The sequence below is a fragment of the Podarcis vaucheri genome (genome assembly GCF_965113315.1).
Source record: "Podarcis vaucheri genome assembly, chromosome: 2".
In the NCBI taxonomy this organism is placed as follows: domain Eukaryota; kingdom Metazoa; phylum Chordata; class Lepidosauria; order Squamata; family Lacertidae; genus Podarcis; species Podarcis vaucheri.
Window position 1 is genome coordinate 82372972 of NC_138760.1, and position 13142 is coordinate 82386113.

Consider the following 13142-nt stretch of genomic DNA (forward strand, 5'->3'; position numbering starts at 1 on the left):
GAACGGGGGGTGGGGAGGATATGGGAGGTGGGGGGGCGGGGGGGAATAGACATGTATATATTTGTCGTCGTTTATAAGGAGGTGGAGCGCGGGCTTGTGCTGTTCTGCTGGCAGCGAAGCGGGGAGGAGGAGGGGAGGCGGGAGAGCTGGTGGGACAGACTGAGGTGGGTGGAGGGGGCGGGTGTTGTGCGTTTTCCTCCGCGAGCGCCGCCGAGCAGTTGCAAATTTCCCCTCAGCAGCGTGGCCAGCCCAGGAGCACCCCAGCCTTTCCCAGGCAGCGACAGCGGCCGGGAGAAGACCAGACGTCCCTGCCTATCACGAGCCTTTCCCCCTCAGCCCCGGTTGCCGCCTCCGCCGCGGACGCCTGCCTCGCCGCGGGCCCCCTCTGCCCAGTTTGACGGCGCAACAGGACGAAGAGGGACGCAGCCCGAAGGTTCAGCGGCGAGCCCGGCACCGACCTCTTCCCTCTCCCAACAGCACAGGCAGAGTCCTGGGTGAGTCGAAGAATCCGGCCTCCTCCCCCACGCGTTACATTCACCCTAGGAAGATGCAGGGCAGCCCCAGGGATGTATGGCAGGTTTGCAAGGCTGCTGCATTTGGTCAGGGGAGGGATTGTGGGGAAAGGGAGCGCAATGCTCCTTGTCTCCGTTTGTATTTATCGCGCTAAATAATCCCAGCAGCAGCAGCAGCAGCAGGGATCTGGCAAAGTTTTGCATCTCCTGCGCTTTTTATTGAGGCTTTTGTGAAACGGGAGATGCAAAGCAAACGGTGTGTTGACCAAGTAGAAAGGGATGTCTCAACACCCAAATCTTCCTTACTATCTCCCCTCCCTTTTCTCCTTCTCCTTCAGGCTGGAAAGAGTCATGACAGCTGAAAAGACTATTCCTATAATTAATGGCAAGCCAGAGGATGCTCTGGACCCCGAAGCCTCAAGTACCAACTTGGTCCACAGTAACGATAAGAAAGTGCATGAAAGAGGCCACTGGAACAATAAGGTTGAATTTGTGCTTTCTGTGGCTGGGGAGATTATTGGGCTGGGAAACGTGTGGCGATTCCCGTATCTCTGCTACAAAAATGGAGGAGGTAAGATGGCATCATGTGTAAATGCATAGCTTTCATGCCCTAGGGAATCACCAAAAGGTCTGTGCGCTTAATGTCAGGAAAAAGAGGTTTTCTCAGTGTATGATAGCATTCAGGCAGGTGTGAGCATGGCATGTAAAATGCTCCACCTGCAGTATGGAATTTAGATTAATGTAGTGACTGTGTAGAGTCATGTTGATAAAAGGACAGGTTTGTTGGCTAGACTGAATTGAAGACACACCATGCAACCCCTTTGAACTCTTTGAAAGTGTTGTTGTTGTTTTAAAAAAACCCTTAATGACAAATATCAGTTTTGGCTCTCAGGAAGAAGGTTTCTTTTCCTAAAGCTTGTTGCTGGTGAATATTATAGAGTTTAGACAAAATCCATGTTAAATGTCTCCTAGCAAAGCAGTGCTATCACATGGGTGTTTATTGTGGGGTTAGAGTTCCTCAGATATTCAGGTATTTAGCAGCATTCACATGTTGTTGGGTTCAAAATGTCAGACTGTATATTTTGCACATTTAATCCAGATGTACAATTTCTAAGGGATATCCAATGTTAACAACAACACACTTGTTGCTAACATTCTATCTGCAAATCTCAATGGCCTATTTCCAAATTAAGCCCCATCTAGAAGCACCCAAATAACATGCATTATGCAGATCTTTTATAGGCAGCAACACACTTCTTTAACTGCATGGTGGACAGTGAAGAAAGAAACTATTATATTGACTGCATTTGTGTGTTTGTGTGTGTGCATGCACATATATTTGCTAGTCTTTAAGGTGCCACTAGACTTTTTGTTAATATAACTTTGGAAAGTATTACCGGTTATACTGTCACATATACTATACTCTATACAGTTATAGAGATTTTATGTTGCATACTGAAGTTATGCTCACAGTGCAACCTTAAGCATATTTATTCAGGTGGAGTTCAATGCTGTCTTGGCATGGTGTTGGCACAGCAGCCTCAAGTTTTTGTTTTTACAAATTAGGTAGACTTCATTTGTATTGCCGTGGAGCTCTGTGATGACCACTGGCTTTAAATAGCTTCTAAAAGTGATTTTAAGGTCTGCCATTGGCTACTAACCATGTTAGTATTCAGAAATATAACCATCAACCACAATTCAACAGACAGTGAAGTGCTTTTATAAGACCATCAATTCTCTGTGTCAGAAATAACCTCTGAATGCTGTTCTTGGGACAGTCAACATGGAATGGATAGTTCTCTTTTGCTTTGCTCATTGTAAACAAGTGTTAATATATCTGATGATCGATTGAATTTTCCACTTTTTAAACATTTGAACAGTAATTCTTAAAGTCATGCCACAGTAAATGCTGTTTTTGAAAGTGTTTCAATAGTATTTTGCTATGTTTCATTACTCTGTGTGTGTTTGGGGGAGAGGTGACTGATTCTTGAGAACCATAAGTCTAGGATGTTTGGGATGAGTAGAGCTAGTAGCATGGTTCTTTGGATCCTGTCCTGAATGCTAACCTTGATGAACTTCTGCTCTGTAATAGCACAAGGAGGCAAATATGATCAATGTTTTCAAAGGAAAAGAGGGTGGATTGTAAACCGAAGAAGGGACATACTGCTACAGCAAACTCTAAACAGTATTCAGTACAGTACTGTGATATTGTGAGGCAGGATTAAATGTAATTTGGATTAGGTATTATCCTTAGATTATTAAATGACAAAATATTATAGATAGTATCTATTCTAGGTATATATTTATGGATCACATTCATAATAGTAACTATACCATGCAAGAAACATATGTGCCTATATGCACATATGATCAATGATAAGAAAATGCATTCTCTAGACTACAGGTTCCCTAACTCCCCTGCCCTGCCCCCATCATTAACCACTTGAAATTGCTGAGGCTCTTGACAGTTGTAGCAATTATAATGCACTCTGCTAGATGCTGATTGATTTTCATTGAACTGAAATTGCAATACAATAAAAAAAGATATAAAAGAAGTAAGAAAATACAGTTTAAAATGTAAATTAATATTTAATCCAGAGGCACTGTGTATCACCTTAACGAAGTTCATGGACTACTGACTGTCCATGGACCTCAATTTTGGAACCCCTTGCTCTAGTGGTTCCCAGTCCCCCCCCTCCTAGGACCATTTGGACATTGCTTATATTTTTGGTGTACCACCTAATGATTTTTCTGCCTCTTTTAGCAACTGTAATTTCACAGAAGGCAAATTGTAGTACAATAAAGTACAGTAGAAGAAATAAAACAAGAAAAGTACAGTTAATAATCAGCATAGATATTAAAAATGATGGATATGCTACTTTCCATCTTCATCCACAAATCCAGAGACATGTTGTGGATCACATGAATGAAACTTGTGGATTACTGGTGGTCCATGGACACTATACACAGTTTGCTATACACAGTTCCACTTCCCTTAAAGTTATAAGGCTACAATTCTAAGCACACTTTTGAGACTAAGGCCATTGAATATAAGAGTAATTTATCTACAGATAAACTTTAAGACCAGAATCTAAGCAATTGTGCAACCAGTCCATTGGATTGTCCATTGAAGAGTAACCTCCCATACTATATGGCTAGTAGGTTATGCTTTGGCATAGAGGTGATGCTCCTCAAACGTGGAAAAGAAGAGGCGCTGGCAGAGGTGGGAGGGACTATGATGTGCGCTCAGCCAATTGAGTACACTTACAATGCCTAGTTCTACCCTAAGACATTTGTAAACAAGTATACTGCAAAGATTCAAACACTGCCAAAAGAGATGGGGATTGTGTTCATTAAACAACATGAGGGAAACAGTGTTGGGTAGCCTGTCTACAAAGCAGCACAGAAAGTGTGAATCTTTATTTCTTGTTTCTGTGCTAACAGTTCAGGGCCAAAATATTTTGTGTTTCTGTACTGCGGAGCACCATCATGAATTTGGCCCATTCGGTTTGCTAGGTCTCTTAAAAGCACAGTGTGTAGGTTTACTTGCTTTTCTTTATTGTCGTCTGTTGCTACACAGTGGCAGAAAAACAAGCTCTTCTGTATTAACAATGATTCTTGTTGGTTAGTGTTAGTCAATTCCTCATGCTGTTTTTGTTACATGATGTTGACAAAGCTGGGGGTGTCATTTTTATGCCATATGATCAAGCAAATTTCCTACTTCAAGGTATACGTTCGTCAGGGCAAAATACGAAATATGTTACATAGGAACACAGAAGATTCTTATTCTTATTCTTATTCTTATTTTGAGGGTCTAAGTACTGCTTTTCAGTGGTTAGTGCAATACTGACTCAGAACTTCACTTCTTACATGTTAAATTTAGTTGAGATATTAGATGATACTTGATTGGTGGTATAGGAAATGTATAGCTTTTGCTTAGGTGTTTTGAGAATTGATGCTTGTTTTTGACATAGAGACAGGTTTGTTTGCTTTTTTATATATAAAGGCCAAACACTTCAATCCTATACAGTGGTACCTTGTGTTAAGTACTTAATTCGTTCCGGAGGTCCGTACTTAACCTGAAACTGTTCTTAACCTGAAGCACCACTTTAGCTTTGCTTCAGGGTGAGAATAGAAATTGTGCCCCGGCGGCAGCGGGAGGCCCCATTAGCTAAAGTGGTGCTTCATGTTAAGAACAGTTTCAGGTTAAGAACAGACCACTGGAACGAATTAAGTATGTAACCAGTGGTACCACTGTATTTGTCTCTTTAACTTTCATAATGGAGTTGCATAGGGTTTTTTTCATCTAGAAAAGCACCAGAATTCTGTATTCTGAAAAGGCTTGAAACAATAGGTTTCAGCAAATGGCCAATGTAATTTATTTGCAAAAAGAAAACCAAGAATTGAAGGTGTTCCTGAATAAAGATTTCTATGTGTGATTGTGCTGTCCTTGGAAGACTTGAAAAATTAAGTGTTTGTTGAAATGCTGTTGCATTTTTCTCAAGTAGGTGTACTTAGAATATCATTACCTAATGTATTAAATTATTATTAGAATGCTTCAGTCACTAAGGTCCACTGGTGTATGTGAGAGAGGTGAAACTGTATTGGAAGAAGATTCAGTTTCTTAAAATTTCTGCATGCCACTTGCTCTCTAGAACCAATCCAGCAATATTTTCTAAACTTTACCAAACTGCTTAACGACACATGAAAAATATTCAGCTTTCACTGTTGGGTGTGTCCCCCCTTTTTTAGTGAATGTCTGTTACTGTGATCATATTTACTACCCAAATAAAATAATTTTGTTTGCAAACTTATTTAAGGAAACCTGCTATATTTTCAGGGCTAAGTAATAGCATAGTATATGCTTTGCTGTGCTGCATGAATGGAAGGCAATACAAGAATATTTAACTGTTAGTTTCACCAGTTAAGTTTAGTTACTTTAAAAGTATAGACAAATTAAAGTTAAAATAGCTTAGAACTATGCAATTGGAACTATTATTAGTATCATTTGTTTAGGTAATTAGTCACTTTACACAAGTTTCTCTAAGCAATTTACAAATACAGTCATACCTCGGCTCCCAAACACCTTGGAAGTTGAACATTCCGGCTCCTGAACAATTAAAAACTGGAAGCGATTGTTCTTTTGGAAGCCAAACATCCAACGGGGATTCCAAAAGAACAATCGCTTCCAATTGGCTGTAGAAGCCGCGCTTTGGAAGTCCAACATTTCAGAAGTCAAACGGACTTCCGGAACGGATTCTGTTCAACTTCTGAGGTATGACTGTAATAGTAAAAAGCAATGCATAAAAAGCAAAAAAACGAAGTAATTCAAAGTGAAGTGCAATACAATGTAATCAGACAATAAAGGTTATACATTTACTAGTTAGATTTTCCATGCTACACGTTTTGTCTACTGTTCAACTATCTTCTCTTGTTACATTTGCCATTGGGGTGCTGCAGCAGATATAGTCCATATGGTGACTGATTAATGCTTGACCCGTAATAGGAGCACTTATTAAATGAACTGTAGCCTTAATGATTTGGGTCTCCTTGCCCACTTTCTACATTCCTTGTGATGACTGAAGGGTGTGTGGAGGCTTAACACATGACGGGTTGAGAATCCATGCAGTAAGTGCTTCTAAATGTCTTTGGCCTGGCAAGTATCTTGCCACAGGGAGGTCATTTTGAGTCACATCCCAATGGCATAAGTGTTGTACAGTGGTGTCATCAAGTCAGGGCTTTGGGACAGAAGTCAAAGGCCCCCAAACTCAGCAGGGTTGGCTTACTGCATTTTGAAATAAGTGAAGAAAGACAGAAAGCCATCTAAAGAAGTCACCCACAAGCTCCCCCACCCAATAAACTCCAGGATCCATGATTGCCTAACTGCATCATTAGCACTGTGTGCTCTACACCAGGTCCAAGTCAATAACATTTAAGCATTTAACTGGGAATGTCAGTTCCATTGATATTTCTGGTTGCAAATATTGATACTATAGTAGTTTCTTATCCATAGTGTGTGAATGCCTTTGCTTTGTGAGTGGGTTTAATACTCACATGCACAAAATTATTATAGCTCATATTTATAATAACTTTTTAGAGACCACGGGTACATGTCCCAGAGTATGTTAGATCTGCGATTCAAGTGTAAGTAAAAACCAGCCTGAAATATGTATTGGATAATATTAAACTTGTTGGTATAACAAATTGTTGGCATTTAAAAATCAATTTTGAAAACTCGGGGGCCAGAGCTATGCATCTTTACCCGCATGAATATTCCTTTTCTATCAGTGGTACTACATTCAAGACAGGGCCTCATCCATATTTCCAGTTGTCCTGTTGCTTTCCCCCAGAGGAAACTGCTCTTCAGCACTCAATCAAAGCAAATGGCAATTAATTAAGGTTTCTCCCGGATTGCCATTTGTTCCAATCTATCACTATAGAGAGGTTTTTTCCATTGGGAAGGAGTGGGGCAAGGGGGAAACAACGCACACCCACACTTTCTAGGCATGGCACAAGCTCAAGGGTGGATGAGCCCAGGGTGTTGTTTGAGATAAGACAATAAAGTGATGTTATGTACGGTAGTCTTGTATAAATAATTTATGCATGAAATTAAACTTATTACTTATCTTTAAGGACCTGGATCAAACTAAATAATACATATCCAATCCTTGCTTTTAGGTGCTTTTCTCATACCCTATGTGATTTTCTTTATTTGCTGTGGAATACCAGTGTTTTTCCTGGAAACTGCCTTGGGACAGTTTACTAGCGAAGGAGGCATTACATGTTGGAGGAAAGTTTGTCCACTATTTGAAGGTACATGTCAAATTCTCTCTTGTTTCCAATCTATAAACATGTATGCGTCTATCTATGCATGTGCACACACGAAACATTCATGAGTTTTGGAAATATCTAACAAATGGAGCAAACATATTTTTTACTGCTTCCTTCAACAACAAAAACATTGCACCAGCCATTCTACACACCTTTCTTACTGATGCTTTCGGAACTTAGTTAGCAAATCATGCCAAGTCCTGACCAGTGCAGCACATCAGAGGACCAGTAAACTCAGGAATCCTCAGTTCAAATCCACTTTAACCATGAACTCATTGAATAACCGTAGGCAAACCACTTTCTTAATCCTAGCTTTATCCCACCCAGTCTATAGTATGGGGATAATGATGCAGCACAAAAGTTAATGATACCAGATCACCTTACAGGTAGCCATTAGCCAGATAATGCATGCAAAATATCTGGAGAATTTAGGAAAAAGTTGTATGTTAAATGCTTTGTTGTAAACTTAGAATGTTTCCTCTTCTCTATACATTGAAACAGAACCTCTAAAATCATTTCCCCAACACTTTAACGTGCTTTACCTACATTTGAACCCATTCCATAGCCCTGCTGTTCTCAGCCTTGGCCTTATTTCATTACACAATCCAATTTGTCACATATATTCAAAGACTGCTTCCCCCATGACCAGTTCTTCCCTTACAGCCCTTATATTTATATTTTCAGGGTTTTCTTTGTAACAAGTGACAATCTTAGAATCTGAACAAAAACTGCTTTCTGACTCTCGTTCCCTGTTCCTTTAACAATGCTGAAACAAGTTCCTGTATTTGTACTTTGCAGGTATCGGATATGCTACCCAGGTTATTGAGGCACATTTGAATGTTTACTACATCATCATTTTAGCATGGGCCATCTTCTATTTGTTTAACTGCTTTACAACGGACCTCCCCTGGGCAACCTGTGGGCATGAATGGAATACAGGTATGGGCACAATGAACATACAATCTGTATGAATATGTTAAAAGAGCAGCAGAGTGATTTAATATTTAAATGATTATGGGGCCAAACAAGATAATGGTGAAAATTAGTGTAATTCAGATTTGCAACACATGATGTAAGAATAAAGGGATGAATCCCAATAATTAATGTTGATTATTCCAATAATAAAAGTAATGCCTTCAAATCTTCCCCCATACATCATTTTGCTTCATGAATTAAACAGTCTCGTTTAAACAGCATGTATTATTTTTGAAAATCTTCCCTTCTAAAACATACTGGTTTGAAAAGGTTTGAACATATTGAACATAGTACAATATGTTCCTTAGCTGTTTATTAAAACTTTGCAAACTAAACATAGAGAAAGTATATGTAGGGTTTTTCTACCTCTTATGTAATGAAATTTAGGATATTATTATTATTATTATCATTATTATTATTTATTATATTTTAAAAACTTACATCTGAGCTCACTGTAAACTTGAAGACAAAACAGTTTACATTTTTTTGATTCACACAGCTATCTGCTGGATCAAACAGCTTTCCATCAACAGATGGACACATTTGCATACTATTGTGAATCATTAAACATTGTAATGAAAAGTGTGTGCAAGTGTGAAAATATGGAGGCAGAGATTCAGAAAGGGTTACATGTGTGCACTAAAACAAAAGGTGTGGAAGGGTTGCCAATCTGTTTATACTTCCAGTCTTATCTCTTGAAATTTTTGTGGGTTCTTTTTGTTGAGTCCAGTGGAAAGCCCCTCACACTAACCTTTGGCAAATATTAATTCTCTTATGAGTTTACATGTAGTATAAACTACAAACCAATAACCTCTTTTATTTGGTGATGTATAAGGGCACGTTGAATTAGTTCATTACACTTCAAAGGGAAATAATACATTATTCCTCACATCAGATTCCTCACATCTAATTTTTAGTGAGAATTGTACTCTTTCATCCTCATTCTTTTATTCATTTTAACAGCTTGGGACTCTTACTTGAATCTATTGATGTTTAGGTAAATTAAAAGTCTAGCATCAAGTCCATCAGAAATGATAGTGCTTCAGTGTCCTTTTTGGCATCTGTTTAGGAAAGCCTAGCCAATATTCAATGCTGTCCAAATAGTAAGTGTCAACACAATAATGGAGAACTTCTTTGATCTCTTTCTACCATTTCTCTCATGCCAGAGATAACAGTGTGCCAAATGGTAGCTTTGTCACTTGCCATAGTAAGTCCACCTTTCTGCTGGTAGAAAGAGATTCCCGAGCCAGTGATAGGCATTAGGAACTGAACTGCAGTCAGCTGAATCAAGCACAATGCATGATTAAACTCCCTAGCAATCAGAGGAAATTATCCTATTTCTGCTGCCTCCAACTGGTCTGTTTGTTGCAGTTGTAACAAGACAAACCAAAAGCAGCTAGTGAACACCTTTCTGAGGACAACCAGTATGAATTAGTAATCAAAGCATACAGATAGGTAGCCGTGTTGGTCTGCCATAGTCAAAATAAAAAAAATTCCTTCCAGTAGCACCTTAAAGACCAACTAAGTTAGTTCTTGGTATGAGCTTTCGTGTGCATGCACACTTCTTCAGATACACATTCTTCAGATGTGTATCTGAAGAAGTGTGCATGCACACGAAAGCTCATACCAAGAACTAACTTAGTTGGTCTTTAAGGTGCTACTGGAAGGAATTTTTTTATTTAATCAAAGCATGTGGCTGAATCTTGTTTTCAGTTCTCTGTGGCCATGATCTTAACATATTCAAAGTGAACTTGAAAGTTTTAAAATCGCAGCATTATTATTTTGTATTCTTTTACAGAACACTGTGTAGAATTTCAAAAAATTAATATGAGCAACTGTTCCCAACAATATTTGCAGAATGCTACTTCTCCAGTCATGGAATTTTGGGAGTAAGTATAACTAAACTTTTATTCTAAACTAATTACAGTATTAACTCCCTTCAAATGAAAGGTGTGGAGCAAACAATAATAGCTAAATGTAAGCTTATGGCAACGTGAAAATTTCAGCAGCAAACTGTTTTTACATAAAATTCACATAGGTGACACCGAGAACTCTTCCGTAATAATAGGAAATAAAAATATATATTTTCTTTGGGAATGAATATATGCAATCCAGACACATTTACTTGAAAGCACATCTCATTAAAATCAAACTTTGTTCTGCACATGATGGTTAGTATTTTGTGTATGCATGTGTGTTGAGAGGATGGGAATGTTTTCCTTGGAATATTATCTGTAAGAGTTTGTTGCAAGACTTTCCTGAGCAGGGCCCTGAAACTTAGATTTCTGTTGGAAGGGACTGCTAATCTCAGCCAAATATTATCAATGCGTAGGAGATGGCATATCATACATAATACCTTATCTGAGCATTTCCTGTTGTTTAGGAAATGTATTGCCCTTAGTTTGGTTTTTGGCTAAGGTTACCGTTTTTTTCACCCTATAGGACGCACTTTTTCCCCTCCAAAAAGGAAGGGGAAATGTGTGTGCATCCTATGGAGCGAATCCAGGCTTCAGGAGAGCCCCACCGCCAGCCCCACAAGTGCGCCATCCCGCTGTCTCCCGACGTGGTTTGGAGGCTGGCGGCGGGGAGAAGCGTGCTGTTCTGGGGGCTGGGGTTGGGGGAAGCGCTGGCTTCCCCTGCCCCCGCCCTGTGCCTGGGAAAAAATAATAATTTCCCCCCTTTATTCCCCCCCCCAAATCTAGGTGCGTCCTATGGGCCGGTGCGTCATATAGGGCGAAAAATACGGTATATTCCAGTTGTGTTCTCATTGTGGTGATGATTACTTGGCAGGGGTGGGAGAGAGAGTTCCTTTGCTTGTTTTGGTCCCAGTGCTTCAATTTTTCTTTCGCTATGTTTTTCTGTGCTATCTATGCTGGCTGAAAAATGTTCACAAAAATATCTAGTGAATTTTCCCCAGCATTTTTAAGCATTAGGAGAAGGAAGCACAGGAGTTCTCTTTATGTGTGTTTATACTTCTGACCATCTGCTGCTACAGATTTTGTAGGGAGTAATTGCATCTAAAATGCAGAGGCACAAAATTTGCACGGTCAAATGTGTTGAGTGGAGTTTCTCTATCCCTTTCTGCCATAACTGTACAAAACCGGGGAGCTTGTGCCTGGTCATCTTTGGGAAGGCAAAGCAGTCTATTGTTTCCCCAACAATTACTATTTTTTCCTGTATTTATTTTTTTAAAACTTGCATAACTGGACATCATCCATGGCTGAACCTGGAAAATGGATTGATTTCACTGAGATGTTGCATTGTTCACCTGAATAGCTGCGACCTGATAAGAACTCCCTTAACCATGAATTGTATCCACCACTCTTGCTCCATTTACATAACAGACTTCGGCTTATGCAATGAAACTTGCCTTTTCTCCCTTGCTGCAGAGGGTCCAAGTACCCTCCAAAGCAGGTTTTGGGGGTGTGCGGAAACAGAGATGTTAAGTTGTGATAATAGAATGCTGATTGTGCATCCTTGGACACAACCACATGCGTCTGGGAGTTTCTACTTCCTAGAATCCAAATATTAATCATTCAGTCCAAGTAGGAGAGTGGGCAGTGATTCTGGTAAATGACAACTTACCAATTTCTAAGTAATAAAAAAATAATTTATGCTAAGCCAATTTCCTTTCTATCTGGGCAATTTATTTGTACAAAATAAGTATCCTGTGAAAAAACTGAATCATTGAAGCATTTGTTTGGTGCAGAACTGTGCCTCAGAAGAGGAATAATTTGTGTGCACAAGCCGCTAAAACTTGTTTTTAAATGATTGATGAGAAATCCAAGCTTTCATTTCAGCAAATGTTGAGCAGGTTCTCTTGTGTTTTTTAACCCCATCAGTCATGCTGTGCTCTGTAGGCATAAGCGTTCAAAGCAACAAAATTAAGAAAGTAGCATGTGGTAGAGTATAGATGAGCTCAGAGGCCAGCTGCGCGCGCACGCACACACACACACACACACACACTGAGAGAGATCAGAGAGGAACCCAAGTCTTTCCTTTTTAAAGTGTAAATGCTGTATTTCTACTAAAATTCTGCAGTAGTCACCTGCAAACATTCTTTAAGATTGCCTTTATTAATAAATCTCTGTGCCACTCCCATAAATATGTTGTCTACTACTCTTATTAAGACATATTCGTTGACCAAGATAGAAAGAAATAATTAATGAATGTTAGAAAGATGTTGGAATGAAGTTATATGGCTTTAGTAGAAATGTTATAAGGAATTAAGTTTAAATAGATTATTAGAGCATTAAAGGGAAAAATAAGGTTAGAATGTGTTAAGACAGTTATAGGATAGAAAACAGGAAGATGGAAAGGATTTGCTGAAATAATTAATAGAAGTGGAATACAAAAAGGGAGGTGTGAGGAAGTCATGGAAATTAGTGAAAGAAAGATAAGATATTGAAATTGGACTGTGTTTTCAATGGTTTTTGTTTTGTTTTGTTAGTTGTATGTTAGTGTTTTATAGTTGTTGTTTTGTATTGTATTATTGTATATTTTTTCTTTTTGGGTTTTTTGTAGTGTTGTGTTCAATTTGTTGGAAAACTAATAAATATTGTTATAAAAAAGAGAAAGAAATAATTTGATGTTTCCATAACTATAATAAAGGACAGAGTTCATTTAAGTTGGGGAGTGTTTTCTGAGTTGAACTGAACATTCACCACTATCTTGACATCTGATGGATTTGTAATGCATGGAAGCATATTCAGAGGCAATGAATATTAATACTTGCATTAGTGGATTTTGAAAAGTTTGAGGAGAACTAGAAATTTATCAGGGATGAAAGAGTGCATATTTGCATTAGATCTAATTAGTTAAATA

The 13142-nt window shown here is 38.9% G+C and overlaps 1 protein-coding gene across 1 annotated transcript in view; it reads left to right on the forward strand.

The window, feature by feature from the left end:
• Positions 1-393: 393 nt before the first annotated feature.
• SLC6A11 (solute carrier family 6 member 11) overlaps positions 394-13142 on the forward strand; it is a 95019-nt gene continuing 82270 nt past the window's right edge. The window contains exons 1-5 of the mRNA XM_082211945.1: positions 394-494; positions 851-1083; positions 7191-7325; positions 8142-8282; positions 10117-10207. Of these exons, the coding sequence (XP_082068071.1) occupies positions 864-1083; positions 7191-7325; positions 8142-8282; positions 10117-10207 (587 nt within the window). The 5' untranslated portion in view covers positions 394-494; positions 851-863. The remainder of the gene's footprint in view (positions 495-850; positions 1084-7190; positions 7326-8141; positions 8283-10116; positions 10208-13142) is intronic.